General features: G+C 40.1%; 1 protein-coding gene across 11 annotated transcripts; it reads right to left on the reverse strand.

The window, feature by feature from the left end:
- Positions 1-1,067: 1,067 nt before the first annotated feature.
- Positions 1,068-26,430, reverse strand: HNRNPM (heterogeneous nuclear ribonucleoprotein M). 11 transcript variants are annotated; one of them, XM_040653523.2, is made up of 18 exons: positions 26,279-26,430; positions 23,003-23,172; positions 15,077-15,129; positions 14,248-14,255; positions 14,069-14,162; positions 13,472-13,561; positions 11,666-11,860; positions 10,535-10,688; positions 9,579-9,628; positions 9,121-9,181; positions 6,792-6,893; positions 6,159-6,203; positions 5,697-5,771; positions 5,118-5,216; positions 3,478-3,531; positions 2,750-2,820; positions 2,433-2,484; positions 1,068-1,501 (listed from the first exon to the last, which is right to left on the reverse strand). In XM_040653523.2, exons 1-18 carry the CDS (start codon positions 26,404-26,406, stop codon positions 1,338-1,340), a joined length of 1,665 nt encoding a protein of 554 aa, XP_040509457.1. In that variant the 5' UTR covers positions 26,407-26,430; the 3' UTR covers positions 1,068-1,337. The 11 variants fall into 11 exon arrangements, with proteins under 11 accessions (XP_040509457.1, XP_040509456.1, XP_040509449.1 ...); XM_040653522.2 differs by having other exon boundaries at positions 2,750-2,832; XM_040653515.2 differs by having other exon boundaries at positions 2,750-3,531; positions 13,472-13,558.
- Positions 26,431-26,526: the final 96 nt, after the last annotated feature.

Raw genomic sequence — 26,526 nt, forward strand, 5'->3', positions numbered from 1 at the left:
CGGTGACGTCACCGTCCCGATGTACCGACGCCACTTCCGCGCGGGCAGTACGAGACGGCTCCAGGGGCGGAAGTGCGGCCGTTCCGCAGCGCGGGACGCGAAGGGTTCGGCCGCGGAGGCGGTCCGCGTTTGCTGCCCGTCAGTGTAACCGTACGGAGACGGACAGAAGGAGCTGCTGGAAAGGGCGGGAACTCCTTATGACTGAGAAAGCAAAGGTAAATCGAAAGTAGTTCAGTAGCTGGAGGTGTGCTGAAGGCATTCCTGGAGTGCATTACTTTGAAACTTAGGGAGAAAGCGCTGAGCAGAGCCTGAGCTCTTCCCCCCTTCACACGGCCTCACTGCAGTTCTTCCCACATTCAGCATTTCTGCCCCCTCTGCTGCTTGCATTGCACAAAACAGAGCAGAGAAGGGCCCTTCCACCACAAGACCAGTTTGATAGGCTTTAGTTTAACAGCAACCATACAATTACACTCCCACTTCCTTTCTAATCTTCTCTGATAGGATTACAGCGTAGATAGTATCTTTGAGCAACAAAATAGTAACACTCCTCACTTTTTCCTCAGTACCTTTGCCTCTGAGGCAATAAAGTACAGAACGAAGCCCACGCTGTTAACTGATGTCCTGTCACTGTCCCACCTCCTGCCTTTGAAAGCAGCGTGTGCAGCCCCTGCTGAGGTCCAAGTTAGGAAAAAAGAAGCACATGGTTTTTAAATCCACTTCTAGTTCAGGCCTCAGAACGGCACTGACACAACCGAAGGTGCAGGATACTTTATTTTGTAAAATCAGCATTGCCACTGAAGAAAAAAATCAGCCGCAGTAATTCTGTAAAGAGTGGTCGTCCAGGTCTGAAGGTGGGAATCCAGAGTCTCCCCTGTGCCAATGACGTTAAGCACTAACATGGATGGTCAAGTGCATCATTTCCAAGTCTGTCACAAACTGACAACCAAAAGGAACATTCTTGCTTAACGCTTCACAGGAGAAAACAAATTCTAGTTCTACTGAGCTCAGTTTACAGATAGTTTTGCAAGCATAGGATGTGCTGTGCTGCCAGTAATGGATGCAATGACTGAAATCTTTAACTTGCATTTATTATCAAAGTCATACTGTTTACATCTGTAATGTCAACAAGATGCCACAACTACAAAAAAAGATTGTGCACATTGCAGTTTCAATGCAAAAAACAGTAAAATGGAAATCCATTTGTTAAAAAAGTAATTAAAATTACTCCAGAAAGCAACTGAATCGTTTTAACACCTTTACATCCAGTCAAATTAAAATGGTTAACAAGAAAAATACAAATTCAAAAATCTGGTATCAGTGTTAAAAAAAGCAACTACTTAAGCATTTCTATCAATTCGCACATCTATCTCCCTCCCACGGAGCTGTATCCCATTCATCATGCGGCAGGCTCTCTCAGCTACTTCTGGGGACTCAAATCTAACCACACCACATCCTTTTGATTTCCCATTCTCCATCTTGATATCAGCATACAGCACGTGACCTTTGAAAGAAAAGAAAGGTTCTTGTTCATTCTAGTACGTACCACACAACTATCAGTTCACAGTTCTCTGCCTCAAACCACAGAAAGCACACCTTTACAAACTACCATTACTTTCAAACTCAAAGCTGCAGGACAACTCTACTGAGTCACTGTTTTAAAGGAGTGTTCCCAGTTTACAGTATGAATTAATTCAAACTTTTGTCAGTTCTCACTCAAGCGTGATGTATCAGAAGTAGATAAATGGAGCAAAGCTAATGAGCCCTGCCCAACTTGCAAACACAATTCACACTGTAACTGATTAGGGCTGGCACTTGGCAAGCAGTAAATATTAGGGAACAAGGTCAGGGGACAGTAGCTACTGCCAAGAGAAATTCCCAGAAGCAGAACAGCCTACATCCAACAATATTCAGCAATCCTTTTAGCTACTTGATTTGTTTCTCTTCTATTACTACTATTATTAATTTCTGAACATCTTTTTAAGGACAGTTTCTCCAAACCAACTACGTTCACTCAAATATAAGACATCTGTGCCAATACTTTTCATTAGTCATTAGCTTTTTGCTATAGAGAATGAACCTCATAATGCATCCTGATTTCCACACCTATCTCTTTCCATAACTACAGAGAGGATATCCACATGGTAAGCCCAGCCCATGAGACAGAGAGGAGCCTGAATTGAGTAGCAAGATGAGAAAGAGCATGTACTGACTGGGTTATCAACTGGCCAGTAAAAACATTTATTTCTTCTCAACACTGGAGAACTCTTTTGAGCAAAGCAGAATGGTAAACGCCCCCAAAACACCTGTCAACACAGATTTAGTACTTCCAGGTCTGAGTGAAATTTCAGTTATGCTATTGGTGTCTGTGTCAGAAAAGTAGTTCCTGTCTCACACAGCTATCAGTAGAGACTGCCAGTGATGTAAGAACTTACCACATTCATTAAATTTATCTTTCAGCATTTTCCATGTAAAATCAAAGGGCAGCTGTGAAAAAGAGAAGAACAATTACTGAAGATCTGTTAAATAACCTGTGAGTACGGCCAGCTCCTCAAAAGCTTTCCATCCTGGGACAGCCATACTTCAACATATTTATTTACAGATGCAGAAAGGTGTTCTTCTGTTAAGGAAATATCTCCCACTCGCAACAATCTACTTAATTCCACCTTCAGCAGCATCCAATATTAAATATTGTAACGGAAGTCAACAGATCACAGATGAGATCAACACAGATAGGAAGAAGGCTACTCACATTTCTCACAAATATCTGACAAGCTTTTCTGGCCACCCCAGCTGCAGGTCCTCCAGTTCCTCCAAGGGAGCCTGCAAAATTGCCTGCAAAGTTTCCACGTTCCATTTCCATTGTTCTTTCAAAATTGCTTCCCATTGCAAGTCCCATGCGATCTATGCCTGCTCCCATGCCCTGCCCCATAGCAGGACCCATTCTTTCCATATTAGTGGCTCCAATGCGCTCCAAGCCCATTCTCTCCATGCTAGCAGCACCCATACGATCTATTCCTATCCTTTCCATAGGAGTGGCACCTATGCGATCTAAGCCAGCTGGCATTCTCTCTATGACCTGACCCATTCCAGTTCCCATTCCAGCAGGGACCATACGCTCCATACCTATACCCATTCTATCCATGCCAGAACCCATACGTTCTACACCTGATCCCATTCTATCCATAGTGGTACCAACACGATCAATGGCAGCACCCATCCTCTCAATACCAAAGCCTATTCCAGAACCCATTCTTTCTATGCCAGAACCCATTCTCTCAATAGCTGGTCCCATCCTCTCAATGTTAGGAGCAATGTGATCTATGCCCAGAGGGGCCATTCGGTCAATTCCAGAACCGATTCGATCCACATTGGAACTCATGCGATCCAAAACAAGACCCATCCTGTCTATTTCTGACCCTACTCTCTCCATCCCATGACCCATCCCAGAAGGTATTCTTTCTATTCCCGAGCCCATACGATCAATGCCAGGAGCCATCCTCTCAATCCCAGGAATGCTGGCATTTCCACCACCTGGAACAAAACATACAATTTATCAAGAGTCATACACAGACCAACAAACCTAACACACACTAACATTACTCAATTGCTTTCAAGTATCATTAATCAAAACATGGCTTCATGATGTGTGTGTTGCTGTAGAACATGAAGTAGTTATTTCAGACAGGAAGAATACTGTCAGTGACTATTCAGATTACTGTGACTGCAACACATTTTAGGAGACTGGTAATCCTGTCAGACCATGTGCTACAGCTGGGCAGGAGAGAAGCTTATCCCTAATGAATACTCTAATTTACATTCACTATGTACAGTGAAAATCAACACACACAGAAGGAGAAAAGTTTGAAGGCATATGCAAACCTGGGAGAAGATCAGGTGGCAAAAGTTAATATTTAAATTTTAGCTGGCAGCTGTCCTGTACAACACACTGGGGGAAAAAAAAAAGGCAAACTCCACACAAGAATCACTGCAGTACAGCCACAGTACAAAGCTCATAAAGCATGCTCAGTCTTTTAGTGTGGAAAGTATGAAAAGGCTGTCTGAGCCATAAAACAGAAGCAAGAACACAGTATATAGATTTGCTTCATAAAATTCCTTGGTTGAGTTGCTCTGGCTATCCTACAGTCTTCTAGTTCCAGTAGTAAAAGGTGTGGTCTCCTCTCCCTTAGGAGAAGTTCCTATCGTACAGACCGTCTTATCTATCGTGTTTAACACTACAGCACTTCAGAAACAAAACTAAAACAAATAAACAATAAACAAAGCAAAGAATCAATAAAACCTTGAGTTTGATTTGAGGAGAAAAACTTATCTACTTAAATGCTCTAAATATATTTAGTGAAGAGAAACAAGACATCTAACTCTAGCTTCTGTACTTGTTTCAGTAGTATCTTAAATAAGAAAGAATGGGTTTGACTTGTGTGACACTTAATACGTGTTCAATAAATAAATATATATATATATAAGTTTTTTGGGAAGTGACAACAGTAAACATACAGTATTTCTTTCAGCTGAAAGACAGAAGCATTCTGCATTTAGCTTCAGAGACTGAGAAAAGCACTAACCCCACAGTTAGACAGAGACAAGTCCTGGTTATTTAAGTGCTGTCATTCAGTCATTAAGCTTTTTTTAATCACTTTGATAAAAAGATCACCCTTCCTTACATTAAAGATCTAATTTTATAAAGAGATATCTCAGTTCTATCAGCAACACTGGATTGCATTTCACTGAGTGATTTCTAAAATTTCTGCTAAACAAACAAAGGTTACACCACACTTTTCTTATCTACCGGGTAGGCTGCAGGCTGCATTGTAAAGCTTACATCTCACACCAATCAGAACTCTGCTACATGCATATATAGAAATTTAACACAAAATGTCACTAAGTAGTGTGTTAGACTATCAGATGTTCTCTGTTCCATTTGAAATCCCATGACAGAACTCACAGATCACTACTGTCACATATATGTCTGATAAAAAACGAAGTATTAGAGCAGCTACTTACAAAATATGGTCTTTTTGTTATTAAAAAAATGCACTATTTTTATGCACAGTTCAAATATTTCCAGTAGAAAGTACATGTACTTAGCTTCATATACTGACCTATTCCTCTCTCCAAGGTCTCTCCAAAACTACGAGACATTCCCATTTCATTTCTTCCAAATTCTCTCTCAAATCCTCCTCCCATGGCACGATCCATCTCTATAAAGATCAAGTTTGATTATGTTCTTCAGGGCACCTGAATAACTTCTGAGAGAACATTTTAATTCAGGCATAATTTTTAAAGATTAACAGCAAGGCAAACCTCTACTGTGTCCTCATTATTTCGTCTCGTCTTTCCAAGACAAAAAACACAACTGACAGAAACAACAAAAATCCATTTAAATGCAGACAAGGCAGATGCTTTGCTCTGGAGAAGTCTTTCTGGTGAGTACAGACAGAACACAGTTCATTTTGTTCAAGGAAACCTCAGCAAAGCAGGATTTTTTTTTTTTTTTGTAGTTCAGAGGCAACAAGGGCCTTGCAGACACTGCATCACGTGTAAACCTTAAGTTTTTCCAATAAAAGCTGGGAAGAGGAAAATGACCAGTCTCCATTACTACAGTTTCAGAAAACAGGACTTCTGTCAAATGCAGGAATGTGATAAGCAATAACTGATGAGTGATAAATAATAATGCCTACCACTCATTCTGCCCATGTTCATTCCAGCTGGAAAGCGACCAATGTTTTCCATGCCACCAAAAGGACCTTCCATTCCTAAAAGAAAGTATTTTCCAGGGATTTAGAAATGCATTTCAACTTAACACTACACCTCCCCAAAAAAATCTTTTACAGATCATTTTCACAGGCATCAAGACAACTTTATATCACAGGTTCACAAAATTTGGTCAGGATTTGGTCACACCTTATTTCCTAAGCCAATGTCAGGCTTAAGAATGTCCAAACCATGCTCATGTTTTCTCTGAGGTTTCAACCCTTCCTCATACACCTACAGCAGTTGTTTTTAACACTCAAAAATAAGCAAGCCTTTACTAAATGGTTGACCATTTCACAGAGAACACAAATGCCTAATAGTCACGTGTGGCTAAGTTCACATGGCTTTCAAAAACCCAAGTTAAATATATTTCAAAAAACACAGCTTACCTCCCATTTTATTCATTCCAAAGCCCATGCCTTCCATTCCCATTCCTCAAAATAAAAGAGAAAGCTTTATATAGCAGATGTAATTCTACAAAGCTTCAGCCATTAGACTGGCTGTAGAAATACAGATCATACAGCACATCCACTCTTTCAACTGAAGTTTACACGTGATAGCTCTGAGTAGATTGAAACATTCCTTCTCAACAAATAAAAGCAATAAGTGGAAAAAACCCCATAGGCATTTATAAACTGAAAGCTGAATGTGTGCTACTTTTTAGGTGGCTCTTTAAAACTTTTTCTGTTCAAACATACCCTAAACAGAGATTTGCAAGCCCACTAACAAGTATTAAGAGTAACAGATGGTTTTAAAAGTTTAATGTATATTTGCAGTGTCTGCTGCTCATGCTCAAGAGTCAGAAAATGAGAGCTGTGCTTTGACCATGATAAAAAATAAAAATGGAGCAATCTGTTAAGTTCAAGTTTCCATCATCAAGCTCATTACTTAGCTCAGTAAGATTTCATTTGGCTTTAACACTCCTAATACACTTCAACTCTTTTTGTAGGCAAAACAAAGCTATCTACCCTCTACACAGCTTAAAGCTCTCATGAAACAAAGCATAGGAGTAATCTTCTTACCTCCAGGTCCCATGTTGCCCATTCCCATGCCTTTGTTTAAATGATTTGCATCAATAGGTTGACCTCCAGGTCCTAATCCCATGCCAATACCACCAAGACCATCTGAAGAAAATATTCAGATATCAAAAAAGCCTTGTTTCCATAATTTGACAAAACAGCAAGTTTTATTCTTAAGTAATTTACTTCCATTCTCAAAAAAAAAATCTTGCTGTGTTCCCACTTTGGGGTACATAGTTAATGCATGAAAGTGTAAATCCGGAGTAGATATGTCTCAAAGCAGACTGAAAACTAACTTCAATTATTCTCTTATCATCCAGTTTTTTCTCACTACTGAGAAAAGTTGTTTTTCTGTTTGACTGGTTTTAAGCTGACTCCTGAAAAATAACTGGCTAGAACACTGCTTATTTTGTGCAACTCCTCAATCTGAGAATAGAGTGGGCAATTTAGTATAAATAACTTCTAACCGTTTCACAATAACAGCTTTGATTAACAAATGGCTTATTTCTGCCTTTGCCAAGGTTCTGCCCTTGCAGGTAAGAATTTAAACAACCACAAGGTTTCACCTATCATTATGACAGCCACCTATACAATTCAGAGCACACAGCCAGCCTCTTCCCTACAGAAATGAAGAACATCATTCCCAGACACAATATTTGCATCTTCCTATACCCAAATGAATTATGGATTCCCCAGCCCAAAAATAAAATAAAATTATAAAAACCCAAACCATCTCATTTTCCTCATCATTAATCAGGAAGGAAAAGTTCTTTGATTGCATTTGACCCAAGTAACAGCTCTGTAGTACTCTTTGCCTTTGAGAATACAACTTCCTTGTTTAGATCTGAACATAATGTTCTTAGGAAACATTAAATTCTGCTTTCAAGCACCACAAGATAACATTATTCCCCCCTCCCATAGCCTCCCCATTCAAATTAAAGGCCAAGAAATATGTTTCCGCAATTACTTGTTCCACTTTATACAAAGATAATTAAACTACAAACGAACGACTTTCTCTTGATTGTTACAGAAAGTCAAGGCAGCAAAAAAAAAAAAAAAAGAAAAAAAATGTAACCAAAACAACTGTGGATGATAGTGCTACTGAACATGGCTCTGGCAGATACGCAGATAACTGAACTAACTAAGGGATGGATCAGTGAACACTAAGATTGTTCAAGGTAGCAGCACACAACAGATTTTGTTTCCAGGACTAAGAAAACTTCATGGGGCTGAATTAACAGAACTACTTTATGTTTTAGAATAGTCAGCCAAACTTTACATTTTTCATTTTATTTAAGCAAACTAAGTTTCAGCTGTAGAACAGTGGGGTTTTTCCTCCCCTCCACACTTACTTCTCCCTTTCAAACCAGTCTCCTTCCGTTCAATATTTTCATTATATTATCACAGAACAGTTGAGGTTGCAAGGGACCTCTGGAGATCATCCATCCCAAAGGCCCCAGATGATCTAGAGCCAGCTGCCCTGAACCACTTATTATCTTAAAGGATGGAGACTCCCAAGCCTCTCAGGGTAACTTGTTGCTTCAGTACTCAGTCACTGTCACAGAAATGCTTCCTTATGTTTAGATGCCTTGTCCTGTCACTGGGCACCAGTGAAAAGAGCCTGGCTCTATCTTCTTTGCACCCTCCCTTTAGGTATTGATAAATTGGTATAAAGTTCCACTGAGAAACCTGAAGGCCTGGAAGATACTCAGGTCCTCAACTCAGCCCTTTAAATTGAAGGAAAAATGCAAGATACTAGAATACAGCAGCACACAAAAAGGTGCACACTTTTCTATTAACTGTGTATGGTTCCTTTAAACCCTGCTTTTAACAGGGCTTTTGAATTACATTCAAGAGATGAGGAAACTGTGTTCATGGAATACTGTTTTTAGGACAAACTTTAAGCTATGAGCTGAAGGCAGTATCCAAAAAGAGACAAGGCTGATGAACTCATCTTTATTATTTTCTCCTTTGATATTATTAAAATCATTTGAATCCCAGTTTTCAAAGTCTGAACCACTTTCACTAAAGCTGGGTTTAAGCAGCTGGGTAGTGGGGGAGCCTATAGTTATCTATTACTTATATTCTATTTATTAATCTCTTCCTGCCCACATATAGCAGGCTACAGAAGCAGTTCGTCTTAAGCATAAGATTCAAATACCTACAGACTCAGTAATATGCATAACCCAGGAATATAAAGGAAATCTCTCTAAATGTAATCCTGAGAGCAAAATGCTTTAATATTGAAGTCTCATCTTGCATGTGTTTGAGTTGCTGTGAAGCAAATTAAAAAACGTAACATAACATATTCAGTCATGGAGGAGAAACTTACGAGGAAGTTGTTGGGGTCGTTCTGGAGGAAAGAAGTCTCCTTTAGGAAAGGCTCGTTCATCCTAAAAATAATTCAATACATTAAACTGGTACATGACCTTGCCCTGCTTTCTTGCTAGAATTATTTCTTGTCCCCCTCCAATTACAGGAACTTAAAGTTAAAACAATCCTTATTGTATTTATGATTATCTTTCAGAAATATAATTAGATATAACCTCCCCCAATTACGTGACTTGGTATCACAAGGTATTAGGCCAAGTCTTTCCAACAGAACATGCATTTCTCCCAGTACTCATAAGCTACAACTGAGATGCAAAGCGCAGGGCTGTGTTTGTCATAACATGCTGTTTAGTTCTGTCACATCAACCTGGAAGCCACACATCACCCCTCCCCCCCCCAAAAAAAAATTCACAAGCACCGTGTCTGTTCAAAAAGCAGTAGGAATCTGAACGTACTTACCATTTTTACGTGCATTGGCCTGTCAAACAGCAGCTGCCCATTAAACATTGCTTTTGTTTCATTAAGGATTATCTTTCAAGCATTAAAACCACAAAGAAAAAAATTGGAAAAAAAAATTGAAATGCTATCAGACGCAGAGTACAAAAGAAACCACAGAACACCACAGAACTCCGTGTAGCTTATCTTATTATTCAGACTATCAAAAATCCTTCTGCTTTCTCTAAAACCAAAAGCCTTCCAAAACTTACTAATGAAATTAAAATGAGTTTAAAAGTACTCTTAATCACAGGACTAAGGTCATTAAGACACCTCTTAAAATGTGTCTCAAAACCAGCGTCCGTGTTAGAACATTTTAACAGTAATTGCTGCAGCTGTTTCAAACAGGAGAAAACATGCAGAACTTCCCACCATTTTCAAATCAGCAACTACAGAAGTGTCACACAATTCACTAATGTTAATACTTTAAGCTTCAGCTTATGCTGACAAGGCTTAACTTTTTAGGTGTACGTACAAAAGGGAAGTAACACTAGGAAAACCAACTTGTTTTTTAGGGAAGAAGAAAATATTTTCCTCTCTTCTAAATGGATCTGTTACATTCCTCCTCTACCTTCATTACAGTAATTTAAGACAAATCTTTTCAAATAAATTGCACCTCATTAGCAGCTGTGACCTAGAGACAAAGAATTTACTATCATGGCTAGAAATTCATACATCCACTATTGTCAGTGATTCTGAGCAAGTCAGAACAGTTCTTTCAAGATGTATTTTTCCCTTTTTTATCCCCAGTTTTCCTTACATTTTCCACCCACTGTAACGGCTTCACTTACTGCAATAAAGATTCTTAACTACAACACTAGAATTTAAATTTTCATCCCGCTTTGCTTACTCACAAAACTTTACAAAGGACAGGGCAGCAAACCTACTTACTATTTACCATTAATACTCTTTAAGGATACATATAGCCTGAACAGCCTCTATGGCTTGTTCAAAAGTGACAGTGCCAATTCCACGACTTTTGCCATCTTTATCTTCTAATATGTCTGCTCGAACCACAGCACCAGCCATGCTGAAGACTTCTTTCAGTTTCTTCCAACCAACCTTGTAATCCAACTGGAAGACAAGTGATATTAAAAGCATGAGAAACCTTTCCAACAAAAGAATACCTTTAGTGTTCCTCACTTTTCTTTCTCAGTATCTGCAATCATGAGAATAAGCAACATTCAGATGAAATGTAAATAACAGGATGCCAGAGAATGCTCCAGAACTTCATGCATTACTCAACACTGTAATATATATGAAACAGCAACCTTACAACTTTACTGAGACAGAGAATCACCAAATAATCTGAGTTGGAAAGGGACTTTAAGAAGTCACTACTCTTAACTCACTGCTGAAAACAGATCTAACTAGTTCAGGTTGTTCAGGGCCACGTCCAGCTTAGCTGTGAGCACTATGAAGTGCATACAGCTGACAATCTCTCTAGACAAGCCCTCCAGTATTTCATCAATTTCAAGGTACAAAAAAAATCTCAGTATATAAATAGAAGGGCCCATCTTCCAACTCACGTACCCTAAAAAGAGCTTGGTTCTGTTTTCTGTGTCCCCTGATCAGAAACCTGGAAACAGCAATTAGGTATTCCTTTAGCCTTCTTCCTTTAAAGCTGAACAAACCCAGATCCTTCAGACTTTTCATGAGTTCACGTTCTCTAGCCTCCATCTAGTTTGATGTCTCTCCACTGCCTCTCCTTCGAATAAGCTGCATTTTCCTCTGCTGATCGTGGTTAGTTTTAGTATTTGAAAACAGTGCGTAGTCTAAAGAATCAGGGAAGTACAATGAGGAAAAATGTTTTTACACTACATCCATGACAGCTTTCCCAGGGAAGATCCCATTTTTTGTTCATACTAAATACTGAAAACTTACTGCCCACTCAGCACATGCTCCAACTGAAGATAACAAGACCAGTCACAAAGTAGGTTACTACTCAGCTTTACTGGGAGAGAGAAACTCTACAGCTTTTCCTTTAATTTATTAGATTGAACGCATTTAAGGCCCAGGTTTTCTCTTCACAGACCATATAAAACACTTACATTTGCAACAAAGACAGTGCTTCCAAGTCTCCCTGCCTGTAAAGCATGAATGATCTCATTGGGTATGTTGGGATTGTTGAGTATACTAGGTGGGATATTGATCATTCCAGGGCCACCAGGGCCCGGGCCAATACCCATTCCACCAGCCGCCATGACCTTCTGCATCGCCCTCCTGGCATGCTCGCCATCAGGATCCTGCAAAACACAGAAACAACAAATTAAGTTTGCCACGATTCCAATAAATGCATGGGGATTTAGTAGCATGGCCACAAATCAAAAGAAGAGACTTTCTTTTATATGGGTCTATCTGGTCCCCCTCTACAGTCAATCACATTGCTATCTTTTTATTATTATCTTATTTTTTAAAACCAGAGTACCAGGCCCCTTCAGGTTAGCAAGTTACTCACGCATTTCCCTTCATTCTGAAGGTATGTATTTATTGTTTAACACCCACAACAAACCTCAGCCACATTTGTTCTGAAGACAGAATGACATTGCAAAGGTTTTAGAAGAGAAATGGCTATTAACTTTTGGCATTTTCAAAACAATACAACAACTAATTAATCTTGCAATTACACTTCACAAGACAAGATACAGTGTGTAAAATCTCAAGAAGATTGCTTCGGGCAGCTCTTTTACCTCAACCCACTAAGTTTCCAAATTGAAAAAATACTTGGAGTGTATCATCGTATTTCTGTGAAATCTCACATTTTAGGATATTGTTAAAACATGAAGCACAGGACAAAAGACTTCTAGCAAGGAAATAAAATTGTAACTTCAGACTAAAAGTGAAAGCAAGAACCTTCACGATACATGGTAAACTGATGTTGCTTAAGTCAGAAATGTCAAATTGTGTTCAGTGAGCAAGTGAAAAAAAATCAAAATTCATTCCATTAGTCAGAAACAGAGGTGTTAAAATAAAAGTTATTTAAATTAAAAAAATATCTTCATCCAAATTTTAAGAAGAAACAATAGCACATTGCTGAAAACAGACGGAATTATACTTTCATGATTAATCCAGCAACATCTACTTCAATCAGTCATTCACCTGAAGGCTTTCATGCTTTCCAGCAATGAAACAGCCAAGATGGAGATATACATGCTGGGCAGTTGACAAAACTTATGCTAACATTTGTCTACAACAATTTAACTCCTTTCACACAGTCAGAATCCTCGGCTTGCAGAAATGGTGCCAAACCCCTTACAACCAAAGCATGCTTCTTCACCCATTTCAGCCATCATTTCTGTTCTGTTTGTGCCACTTAAGCAGAAATATTCAAGTATGGCACTCGCTTTATGAAGACTAGGTCAAATTACAACTGCCTCTTTCCAAGGTATAATACCCAACCAGACAATGTGAATTCCAGTTCTAAATGTATATAACAGGAAAACTAATCTTACACAGCCCAATTTCAATATTTTTTTCTCCCAAGAGCTTCTCTGAGAAGTCAGTGCTCGGTAAGTTTCAGGTAGAACCACTTTTCTAATAATCTACTTCTACTCTCACTTCCCTGAAAGTGCAGCAAGAGGTCACCAGCAGCAGATGATGGTTTGCAGCAAGACTCAAACCGCTGCTCCTCAGAATGCGTAAAATCATGTAAAATAAGCTAGATTCTGAGAAGTGCTGCCACTTGCACACCTCATTCTTTTCCTCAGGTGTTTCTAAGAATACCCATTGCTAAGGGTGGACTTTCTGCACACATTTCCCCATCTTACACTCATTCAGGTGTTTTTTCCCCAACCGTTCGGGGGTGGTACAGGCACAGCAGAACATGAAGCCTGCTTAGCCAAAAACAACTTGCTTACCCTACGGCCAAGAGTCACTGTTAACACTGAAGAAGTCTCTCTTGATTTTTGTTTAATTGGGCCTTTGATGTAGCTACAGGTTCTAAGCTGCTGGAACAGAAGTTTAAACTTGTCAATAAATAAGGATTAACTCATGGTACAGTTGAGCGTGTCACAGGGGTTGACGACAGCAAAGCCACTAGAATGGAAACAAATCTTCAAAGTATTTCAGAAACCAGCTTATTTTATGGAATTGCTTGTAGAACACATTTATCATGGTGCAGAATTAATGGAAAGCAGTCAGTCAAGAACAAACAATATTCATGCAAGTTGCTTTTTCAAGTCATACACAACTGTACCTGCAGTTACAGCTTGCTTTGCCCGAGTTCTGCCTTACTGTCAGTAGCAACTATTTTTAAAACAAGTTTAGTCTAGACAATCACATTCAAACTGAAGTTCAGCAACACATGCTAGGGGTAAGGAAAATTCAGTATCTATTTCAAGAGACACGCTTCTGGTCAAAAATCATTAGTTGCAAATGAGTCAGTCATACTGCTGGACTGAAGAGTACCCCTCTGCCTTTTTCCACGGCACTGAAAGAACAGATGCGAGTCTTACTTCTTTCACTTTCAACGGTCTTCCACCAAGACTATGCTTGTTCAAAACCTCTGCAGCCTTTTTCATGCTTTCTTCCATCTTGAATTCAACAACACTGTGAAGATACAAGACTTCTAAGAACACTGCTTGTATCTTAAGAGTTTCCTCATTTCTTGCTAAAAATTCATAAGTGAACTTACGCGCATCCCTGATGATATCATTTCACAGGCGAATAACAAGGAGAGGAGGGAAGAAAAAAATAAAGTAAGTAAAAGCACAAAACACAAACAACATTTTTAAAAAGTCAATTCACATTAGTTAACTCTAATAGAAAAAAAAAATGAATGTAATGTTACCCAATAAAACCTTCATTACTTGAATTCCATAAGATATAATTGCTTATGCATTAAAAGGGTTAAGCTGTAGTTTCTGAAGTTGTAACAAGCAGAACTTAGTCCATGTTCTCCAAGAAAGATACCACACACCTCATATCAACTGTTCTTTGTCATACAGCAAAATCCTTGCCATATTCTCTCACCCTAAATCCACACCCTTCAGGACAGTTAAGTGAGCTCCTGTCTCTTCCTGCAAGATATTTTCACTGGACTGAAGGACTTAACTCGATTTCTAAACTTAAATGCATATTGCCTTCATAGGTACTTATGTTTACTCTCACAGGAAGTGTATTTTACAGAACCTGCTCCTACACACTGCCCTTACAAATTCAGCAAACCACTACAGTGACGTCTTCCAAAACACAAGTATTACATTAATATTCCATACCACTGTACATACTGCTAGGCAATGCAAACAGCCAACACCAACTGAACACAGTGGAAGACCATCCTAACACTGTTTCCAAGTTCCCATCCCACCACCGCCCCATCCCCACAGCTTTTAAGCAATCCTGTGCTATAGCCACTAAGCATACACACTCTCTGCCTCCCTGACTTCCTTTCATTCCACGCCACTATACAATTACATTTGTCATGTAGAAAATCCACAGAAGAAATTCTCACAAACACTTACCCTTGACTTTCCTTCAGCGTCCATTAAGAGCTCCACGTATGTTACCTCACCAACTACAAATCAGATTCCAGACGACACATATACCAAGGGAGAAAAGCCAAGAAAACAATGGGAATTTAGAACAATCAACCGTGTATGGAGCCTCTGCCTTTTAAGAAAGCCCAGAAACACTCCATGTTCTCTAATCCACAAAACTGGACAATTACAGGTATGCAGTAAAATCTTAAGAATTAAACATGTTCTTGCTTTTCCTCCACTTGAAAAGCTGGCTATTTCCACAATATCTATTTACTTGATCTTTAGTGCTCACTGACAACACCTCAGGCAATCCAAATCCATGAGGAAGTCTGCAGAACGATTTTCCTTCACTTTCCATGGCGTGCATTCTTGTCTCCCCGGACCAGAACTGGAACGGTCATTTGTTTTCTCTGATAAATATCTAAACAAGGGATCAGACTGACTCAGACCAGAAGATCATTCACTTCCTACTTCATTTTAGCAATTTAGCCTGTTGTTAAGACACAGTAAAATTTCACTTCATACTTTAGGCTCAATAATAAGTAATTAGCTGTCTGCCACATTTGCCCCCAAGACAAAACAGCTTAGAGCAAGAGGCAAAACACACCAGAAAACTGTATCTGCAACATTCCTCACAAGATTAGGATTGCTTTTTGTTATGTTGGCGTTCTTCCTTTTGACATTTTTATTTTGTTTTTGTGACCGCAGAACTATATGATGCACCTCCAGAACACAACTACCACAATGGCTGCTGCCCTTGAAGTGAGTGGCATACAGAGGTTTTTCAGAATCACTCTTTTTTTTTTTTTAAATGAGACTTTTTCTTCCAGATTTTGCACATTCTACTTTTTAAATATAAGATGGGAGGACTCCAAATTGCATAATCTGAAAGGTGGAAAGAAAACAGTATCACAACCGAATGTGAATACTGGTAGCACACTCTAAGCAAGGGAATCTCACATTCCAGAGTTTCCTTCCCAGAGAGTGAGAGCACTCAGCCTCACCACCCACAGGAACAGTCCTTCATCAGACATGTACCACCATTGGAAGGGACTATTCCACATTTTTTTCTAGAAGCTGACAGAAAAGGAATGCTTGATAATATTGCATTTTTCTTCTTCCATTTCCAATTTAAAAACAAATTAATCCAAGTCAACATTCCATCCAAAGAGCAGTTAGTTTGACAGACTAAAGCAGTCATTCGATCATATTTTCATGAGGTTCAAGCCTGGTAGAGGATAACAAACCCCTTCAAAAGGGGCAGGGCAGATTAGAGTGCTCACTAATTATCCACGGCTTCATTAATTCAACAACAGCTCTTGAAATAAAGCATAACAAAAACCATCTCCTTCCTGTAACCTAAACAGTACAAGAACACGCCGTATCCATGGGATTGCTTCCATAGCCAATTGAGTGAAGGGACTGTGCTGTCACAGTCCTCCTGGCACCATCTCTGGTGGCACATAGGCACCATACACCCAGTCCAAACATTCAGCATTACCAAGACATTCTGAAGCCATTCATCTCAACGGCAGCAGCCAATGGAGCTTTTATCAAGAATGCAATCACGATTCAACAATTTAAGCAGTAAGACAACAAATTCCCAGACTGCCTACAATAGAAAAGCATTCAATTTCACAGAGCATAGCGATGATAAGTTACAAGTCTGTGACTCTGTGTTCTCAGTAACACTGCTAAGCCCCTCAAGAGCTCTCTAAGCTGCTAATCAAAGCCAACTACAGCTCTTAAGATGCACATCGACGCTGCCAGAAAGAAGTCTGTCCACCTTGAACACAACATACTAAATACAATTTAACATGCTTTTTTTTAATATATATATAATAGGAATATGACCTCTGAACAAGATTTCCTGAAGTCTGCTACAGCAGCAATTGTGTATCACCTGGGAAATGTTGTCAATTTGCTCAGTACTTCACATTCAAGCCTTACAGACATCTATACTAAACTTGAAACACATCTTGAAGGACCTTTGAATTTTCCTGAATAACCAAAAAAAAGTGTGGAGGGGTGAAAATGACACAGATATTGAGCCACTACACGGCCTAAGAAAACAGTTCCAGATCACAGAACTGAAGGAAAAAAACCAGCTCTTTTCACTTTTTTCACCTGAGAAACATGTTAACAGTTCTTCCAGGAGACTTCTTATTTGAGGCTGGCAAAGGAAACCTGTGCTAGGCTGGCAAAGGAAACCTGTGCTAGGCTGGCAAAGGAAACCTGTGCTAGGTCAGGTTTTAATTGGCTTCTTTGTAGATTCCAAACCACAAAAACATCAGAAAGTGAGGATGTATCAGTGATAGCAGGCAAGGATAGCCTGAAACTTTGCAAACGCAATTAAGCCACAGAGAAATACCAACAGCAGACAGCTCTGTCTGAAGCCTCCAGAGGGCAAAAGGAACACAGCACTTTCTGCTAGCAAATAGTTTGCTTGTGTGAGGGAAGATATCCCGCATCCACAAGTGAAGAAACTTCATTCGAGCACAAGAGAAGATCACTTCCAGTACTTAAAGGGAGCCTACAATAAAGATGAGGAGACTTTATCAGAGACTGTAGTGATAGGACAAGGGGTAACGGCTTTAAATGAGAAGAGGGAAGATTTAGATTAGATGCTAGGAAATAGGTAGGAATTCTTTACTGAGTGATGAGACACAGGCTGCCCAGAGGAGCTGTGTTCCCATCCCCAGAAGGGCACAAGGCCATGCTGGATGGGGCCCTGGGCAGCCTGACCTAGTAGGTGTCCCATGGCACAAGAGGCTGAAACTAGATGATCATGAAGGTTCCTTCCAACTCAATCTATTCTATGATTCTGTGAATGACAGATCAGCCCCCAAGGGGAGAGAAAAATACAGAAAATACTACCTCTAAGTTTATGCAAATATGATTAAGGAATACATTCTGCACAGCATCAAGACAGACTTTCTTTTTAAAGCTCTTATCTGAGAGAGTTCAGCAACTCAGCACTTCCTAAAACAGATGACTAAAGCAGAAATCAAAACAGTAAGTAGAAAAACTAACCAAAGCAATCTCTACTCTTACTTGCTTACTTACTTACTACGATCAAGTACTACTTCATACAGCCATCATTCCTCCTTTGGGGAGAGAATCTAAGATTTGAAGTTTTATCTGCACTGAAAATTTAGACTTTCAAGCAAGTTAGTCTGTCAGCATTCACACATCCTATTCAGGATGCTCTATTATCAGTATTCAGGGAGCTCTGTTAAGTACATGGCAAACTGAGGCATGTCTCAGCACCACAGAGCTATCTGAGAAATAACTAGGACAAAAAGCTCAGCTGTAGACGTCAGCTTTGAGGAGTATGAAGTTGGGCAATATGATTCTCTCTGAAAGGTCCAGTGACGCAAGTATCAGCAAGTAGAGAAGCACAGAAAATGGGGAAGTGAAATTCTTCATGTAACAGTAATTTCTTTGACTCAAAGTGTCAAAAGTAAATAATAAATAAAATAGCTTCTCAAGATATCACCAAAATTAAATAGAGTTCCATTATCTTCACTACAGTCAAAACAAATGATTCAAAAGCAAGAAGACTGCTATCAAATGCCTGATACCTTTAATATTAGACAATTTGTAATTTGCTAATTACTTCCTCATTTATGGTGCTTAAAAGTTCATGACTGGCAACTGCTACAAAGTTTCATGGTGGGCAGGGAAGAGACAACACTTCATGCATATAATGTACAAAGCTTTAGTTAAAAGGTGAGAAGAAAAATGTTTTTCCCAAAGGGGAAATGGATAGTTTTAAGCACAGGGGAGTGGAAGTTTACATGAGGGACCAGAAAATAAAGTCTGCGCAGCTTTGGTTCTACTCCACCACCTTGAAAAGCTGCTTAGAGCAATGAAAATATTGTTAGCATTAGAGTGGAACTGAAACGTCCTCTGTGCGTCTTACTGGGAAGCTGGTTATACCACCTCTTGGAGAAGGTGGCAGACAGCTCAAGAGCATCACGCACAATTTCTGTTCTTAGTAAAACGGCACAGTTTCTATTAAATTTAACTATCAAGGCAGAAATGCCATATTTAGTTTGGTTTTAAAAAAACAGAATAGTATAAGTTTGCACTTTTAAGTCCTATTGTAAGGTATCAAATTCCACTGGCAACAGTTTCTCAATACATTTCATTGAAGCACTGAACTTGGAAATCAGGCTTAAACAGTGCTAACAGCTCAGCTCCAACTCATATTTGGTACATAGCTGGATTTAAAAGATCTAAAGTTTACAAATTCGCAAAAGTTTACAATAAGCAAAAGGAAACAAAGAAGTTAAAGGCTTGCAATCACCTCAGCTCTCAGCTACTAGTTTGTATTTCTAAGAACACTCAGTCTTCTTGTTGTGTACGTATCATACCTATTAGTGCTGGCAAACTTCTCTCTGTGCAGTCACCATGCATGTAAGTTCATGACAGAGAGACTTTAGACAGCATTCTCACATGTCTGAAGAGTACCATCAAGTTCTGAATTTGAAAGTTCTTTCCAACACTGATGGAAAAATAATGAAAGCATAACAGTTTTGGCTGGGGGACAGCCGATTTTTCCTTCATAGCATCTAGTATGATGTTGTGTTTTGGCTTTAGGTGAAAAACAGTGTTGATAACACATTGATGTTTCAGTTGTTCCTGAGGAGTGCCACACGGAACTTTAAGTTCTAACCCCCCTGTGGAATACTGTGATAACAGCATGATTCTCATGCAAGGTATTTTACTGACATTCACTGAAATTCTATTTCCTTGTGCAGAAAGAAGGGCATTGAAGCGTAAACTAGCTGCAGTTTGAGATTCAACTTCAAGAATAAATTGATTAGTATGAAGGTGATTGTTGTACCTGATGTTGAAGAATGGTGGAAGCAGTTCAAGGAGGAAGGAGGTTGATAGGCCTCCAGAAGATCCGTTTTTAAGTAAATTGAGATAAGGGAAGGAACCTTTTTGTGACAAAACGCTGTTAAGAACTTGTTAGCGCACCAACTGAAAGCAAGGGCAGGGAAAAGTCAGATAAATTAACACATCCTTTTCTCTTTGCCCATCAAAAATTTCAGTCTGAAAGCACACTGTGAATCTTCTCTGGCTCTAAAGCCCACGTAGCCCTCCAGGAATAGCTACCTTCAAGTACAAGAGCAACAGCTGTTCATCAAACTGATGAAAATGCTGTACAGTACCTGGGGTAAACTACAGTAACAAGAAGGCTTCAGCTGTATCTTCAAGGGGCCACAAAGATTCTAACAACTTTAGGAGATGGAGCAAGAGAAAAGACTGCACATGTAGTTTAGCAGTTGCTTTTCTTCACATAAAGTTTTATCTGCAAAAATCATTGTTTTCTCTCCTCAAATCTGTTCATACACCTAGGTACTGATATGAAGAGGTAAACATGCCTGCAAGACACTACACACCTGGTTTTGTAAGTTTCTATAACCATTCTAATACAAGTAGTCCATAGGGTGTCCTGAAACCCTTAGATGCGATGTGAGCACAGCTCCTAGCTTTGCAACAGACCAGAATATAACTACTTTCAGAGTTAACATTCTTCCTTGTACTGTATGCCACCCTGCCACTCTTGACAAGGAAAAGGTTTTAAATACAAAATTCTGTACTTCCTGAAGTTTTATATAAATGTCTCAAATTCAATTATTTGTTGTAATCATGCAGTACTGCACAACGTATATCAGCTGTCATGAAGCATTACCATTTTGCTCCCCAAGACAGAGACATTTGATGGGGGACTGATTAAGACCAATATTATGTATTTGATCACGTTTACTTTTAGATTCCACTTACATTCTGAAGAACTGCTGCCTCATTCTTCCGAAGCCATCTACCAACTACCAGTAACCAATGCTGATAGAACATTGTGTCTGTCAGCCAGTACAAGGGAGTTGTAAACAAGAACACTCTTTAATTTTGTTAACAACTTTTTAATACTGCATACCTGTAATTGAGTTTCACCAACGAATACACTGAAATGACTGAACTAAGGAGTTACTCTTGAAAGAGATGTCACCTTTGGAAGATATCAGATGTGCGCATCTGAAAGAACCAGATCATGGAAATATCAGACCTCCAAAGCTCATATCCTAACCCATACTTACTGACGCAAAACAGCCGAGGGAGGTAAACTCCGTTCGGTCCCCTAACAGCTTCAGTCTTTACGACTGCCAAACGATATAGCAGTCACAAATCCCCTACGTTTACCCTTTGTGTACAAATCCCTTTCACATGCTCTCAAAGCTCTGAACATTTGGCCTGTAATTCTTACACTCACAAACCAAGAATTCTAACATTTAGATTTTTCCTCAGCTACATTCCTGGTTCTTGGAACTACTATGCCTTGTATCAAGAAGCACCGATTCAGCAAGTTCAAGCACAGCACAAAAGCACCAATTTGGAAGAAGTCGGGAACTAATTAGAATGAATCACAACTACACAGCAAATCTAAACTGTAATGTTTTAAGAAGCAGTCCCAAAAACCAAGAACAATGCTTCTCAATATTTAGCATATCAACCCTGCAGACAGAATGAAGAAGTTTCAACGTTCCCCTAGGAGTATCTGCTGGAATGAGCAGCTGAACAGCAAGGCAGGTAACAATCTCACATCGGACTTTTCCATCCACGTGAACTGGAGAGAAACCACAAAACACTTGGAACGGAATTCAACATATCACTTAAAGTTAAGACATCTACACATACAGATACTCCTATTAACCAATGTATCTCGTGTAGCAAAGTGAAAGCATAGTTTAAAGCAAGGGACCATGCATAATTAAGGCCTGTTAAAGCAGTCTCTTAAGACTGCGATGATTCAGATTTCAACATCTCATGTCCCCTAACTATGGCAGAATGTCAGGGCTTATAATCCTTAAGTTCACTGCACAGACTCGCAGCTCCATTTTGCCTCCAAAAACAGACATTGGAAAACCCTTTGGAAGTCTTTTCCCTAATACTTTAGGCCACAACTCATGAACTCATGAACCACCATTCCTTATCTAGTTCAAACAACAGTGAACATTGCTCTCTATTTTTCTAGGTTTATACAATGTATTTTAGAAGTGACCCACAAGAGGAATGGTAGCATTTGTTACTCCTAGCATGGTTTGAGATATTTGGAGAAGCCAAGTATTTTCTGGCCAATCCACTGCATTTCCAAAGCAACTTCAAAATTTGCAGGCTGGGCATTAACTTAAAGAAATAACAGTAAGTAAGCCAAAAATATGCATTTAGGCTTATCACCACCTGAGTGTAATCAACTCAGTTTCTTCATCACCTTGAAGAGATGAAGATACTAAGGCCTGCAAACTAAGCAGGTTCCCACTCACAAGCATAAGTTGAAGAGAACCAGGGATGGGGAAAACAGAATAAGTTTGATTTCCAAAGCTCTACCCACGTTGAGATACATATGCCAAAGCATAAAGCTGATTTTTCTCCTTTGCAGGTCACCCTTAAATACATTTTCACTGATATCAAATGGCAACGCAGATCTTTCTCTAAGCCCAAATCACTACAGAGTTTGGAGACACACATGTAGGAACACACTTGCCAGATCAGCATTACATAACTAACTTTATTACCAAGAGACAATAAAATTCTTCAGGAAGTTTTGCTGCATGTCAAGACTAAAGCCTGATAAAAGCCTCATTTTTTTCCACCAATAAGACAAATGCTCTTCATAATCTCTGATGAAACTCTATTACAAATATGCCAACATGCCTATAGAAGAGATCTGGAAGGCTGCCAGAGAGCAATACTGTGCAGCACAAAAAAAAGGCTTCAAGGAAACCTTCACCAAAACTCATGTCACTAAGTCCACCCAGAACTTCAGCTGTTAAGTTTACAAAGTTAGCAACAAGTCAGATGACAGACACCACTTGATCGAACTTAGTTGTACTTTACCTTTCTCTTTGACCAGGTCTTTCAGAGACTGCCACTTCACGTCAAATGGAATATTTGTAATAAAAGCTCGGTATCTCTTCGCAGGATTAGCATATGGCTCAAAGCGATTTCCTCCTCTTTTCACACTCTTCTCTTTCCTTTTCTCGTTCTGACTTGGTCGTTCACCTTCACTGCAAACAATGAAAGATAATGAAACATATTAAGTGCACTGACATTCTATCCGTGTCATACCACCCCACAGAATGTAACTTCAATATATACAAAACAAAAATCAAAACTTTCAAAATTTCATCCACTTGTGTTACTTGCAGCATGGCCACAAGAGCAGAGATTGGCACTCACAGAATCAGTGCTACACACTGTATTCTAACAGTGATATCCCAGCAGTAGACAACTTGTATCACCACAACTTGCTACTTTCTCCCACATTTATTTATGCAGCATAAGTAAAGCTTGTGACTTCAGATGATTAATCCCTTCAATGCCAAGCATCTTGTGATGCTCCAGACCAGATATCCACTGCCTTTTCCTTAACCTATCATTCCTCAACATCTTTTAGAAAAATAACTCATCGATCCACCATATTTGTATTCCTGCTCTGTAAGAATTTCAGCCCAGTGATGCTGCATCTAAGCACTCCCGTCAGTGACGATACTTTTTACTCTAGACCCCCCGAATAACATCATTTTTGGACAGTGTAAATCCAAAGCTGCCATGCCTTTCAACAAACACCTGGAATAGTGTCCTTTAACTGTTTCAGAACACTAGCTCTAAAAATCAAAAGTAAGCAATAAGAAGTGAAAACTATTTCTGAACCAACCTAGCTGCCCATCAGGTCTTAACAGGACATAAGTGCCGCTAATCATGGAATGTTTTGGGTTGGAAGGGACCTCAGAGATCACCTCATTCCAACCCCCTCCCATTAGACCAGGTTGCTCAGATCCCCATCCAGGCTGGCCCTGAACACCCCCAGGGAGGAAAATGGCACTACTCAAAAACAGCACTTAGTATTTAAAAAGTAAGTACTCAAAAATAAAATAAGAAAATGAAATACTTCAGGCTCAGCCTGACACAATTTCATTAACTAAGTCAGTTAACTTTCCTGCTCGCTGTGTGCTGCACGGAAGATGCAAAAACACAGCTTTAGAAGGAATCCAAGAGAACACAAGTCTTAGAACATCAATTCATTTAAATTTGTGTATACAATGAGCTTTTACTCAAGAACTACAGAGCCTATACAGTCCAAACCATGTCAGAAACTAGTATTTGTGTAAGAAATTTGACTTCTGCTGAATTATGTTTGCATCATCAACACTATTCATTGCTCTAGAACCATTTCAAATCACTGAGCAGATACAACAGCCTGCAGGGTGGGAAGCATGCAGATGTCTATAAAGTGTTATATTTGAACAAATTCCTCATTTTCACTGTGTGACATCCTGTACTTTTCTAGTCACAAGTATATGTAGAAATCAAACGCACAGAAGTGTTGTACTTATCAGAAACAGCCATAACTGCAAACTGGATTTGCCCTTAAGTATGGCCATCATGTTCCAGTTGGACAGCAAAGGAGACATAGGTTCTATACAGCAAGTAATATGCTGGAAGGCAGGTCTATAATGAAAAACTTTCATTAGTTATCTACAGTATTTAATCAGAAACTGAAGTTTTAGACTTTCTCATTTGAGCTTTTGAAAAGCTCCTTAAACGATGAAATAATGAAGAACTCCAGAAAAGGTCAGGAGAGCCCTTGGAACTCCCTAAAATCTGTTTGACTGAAGAAATAGCACAAAGCTGAGCACATCTGTTAGAAGCTACACCCAATGCACAGCTGTTCCTCAACCTTGGAAATGTGACACACAGGTAGAACTGCTGTGTAACGTGCCTCAAACTCACAGTGTGATGAAAAGACATTTTCCAGCTTTGCATTTAAAGCTCCCAGATTAGATTATAAACATATCACGCTGTCATATATCTCTATAAAGAATTCAGGCAAGCAACACCACCTGCCATTAAAGACAAATATTAAGCTAGGAATTATTCCTGCTAACATTCAGTGTAACAAAATCTAGCCAGGTCAAAAGAAACTGCTTCAGCTACAAGGTTTTTCATTTGCAGGACTTCGGATATACCTCCACAGGTATCCCCCAACACACTAATGGCAATAACAATAAAAGTATGACAGCAAGATGCAGGGCCACAGAGATCACTGTAGCTGCCAAACACGAACACAACTGATTGCTCAGGACTTCCTGTATGTGTCATAAAGAGAGAGAGGAAACTGAAATTAAATTCCCACAGCAGCTTTGACCATCCCAGCAAGGAACTACTCTGAATAGCTGTGATCGGTTTACAAAGATTATATAAGGTACACACGAAAATAACACCCCCGGGGCACAGACAAGATCTACAGAAAATAACACATTTCAGCATTTCTCAGAATACACTTTATTTACTTCGATTTTCCTTGTTCTACAGCACTGAATGCCTCAGGACTACCGAACTGTTACCAAAGAGAAATGACTGTAATCGTATCACCCAGAGCTGCAGGCTGTGCTACACGCAGGCTATGAGGTGTAAAGTGACACCCAGATATGAGCACTCTGCAGGGATCAAATACCCAACGCTCAGGGATAATGAGCTGAAGGCCCTCCTGCAGCCCCAGCTAACTGCCTTACCGCCAGCTGCGAGTTGTTTTGGTTTTAAGACACCACTCAGACCGCAGATCCACACAGCACAGCGTGGTACCTAACAGTGCACAGCAGCTGGAAACGTGAGCTGTGCAAAACCTCGGGAAACCCACTGACACACAGCTGACCCCACAGCCGCGACTCCTCACAGAACACAACAGTGTTGTTTCTAACCTTACATAGTATTTAAGGCCTGGGGACAAAAATTAACTGGGGGAGAGTAAGAAAAACAAAAAAAGAAATAAAAAGCACAACAACCTGCAGTTCATATTCCTCAGATTAACCATTAGAAAAACAAAGCTTCGCTCCCTGTGAAACTTCTCGGCGTTCTGTCAGCGTTCCCACACGAAAGCACCGCGCAGCTGCAGCTTTTTCTGCCTATCATCACCACACTCACAGATCTCTCCCTGTAACCGCCGGATTCTTATTGTTTTTCCCTTTCGGATTTCTCAGACATCTTCCTTACATCCAATAACCTCCCCACTATGTGGCACCGCTTCAGGCAGCTCCAGGCCCGAGGCGCGGGAAGGCCGCGTGGGGCTCGTTGGGCCCAGGCGGGAAGCGCGGCCTCCAACAGCACCCTTACCTCTTGGCGGGCGGGTCCCCGGCGCCGCCCGCCCCGTTGGGAGGCGGCGGGGCCGCCGCCGCCGGTGGTTCCTCCATTTTGCCCCCGGCGCTTTCGGTAGCCGCCGCTACAGCCGCCGCTGCCGCCATTTTCCCAACGCTGCGCCTTTGTGTGAGGAGAGCCCGCCCCACCGCCGGGCGCGAGGAACGCCGGGAGGTGGGAGAGGGGGGGAACGCGGGGGGCGCTCTGCGTCCTGCGTCATCGTCCTG

This window comes from Gallus gallus, chromosome 28 (assembly GCF_016699485.2).
Source record: "Gallus gallus isolate bGalGal1 chromosome 28, bGalGal1.mat.broiler.GRCg7b, whole genome shotgun sequence".
Classification (NCBI taxonomy): Eukaryota; Metazoa; Chordata; class Aves; order Galliformes; family Phasianidae; genus Gallus; species Gallus gallus.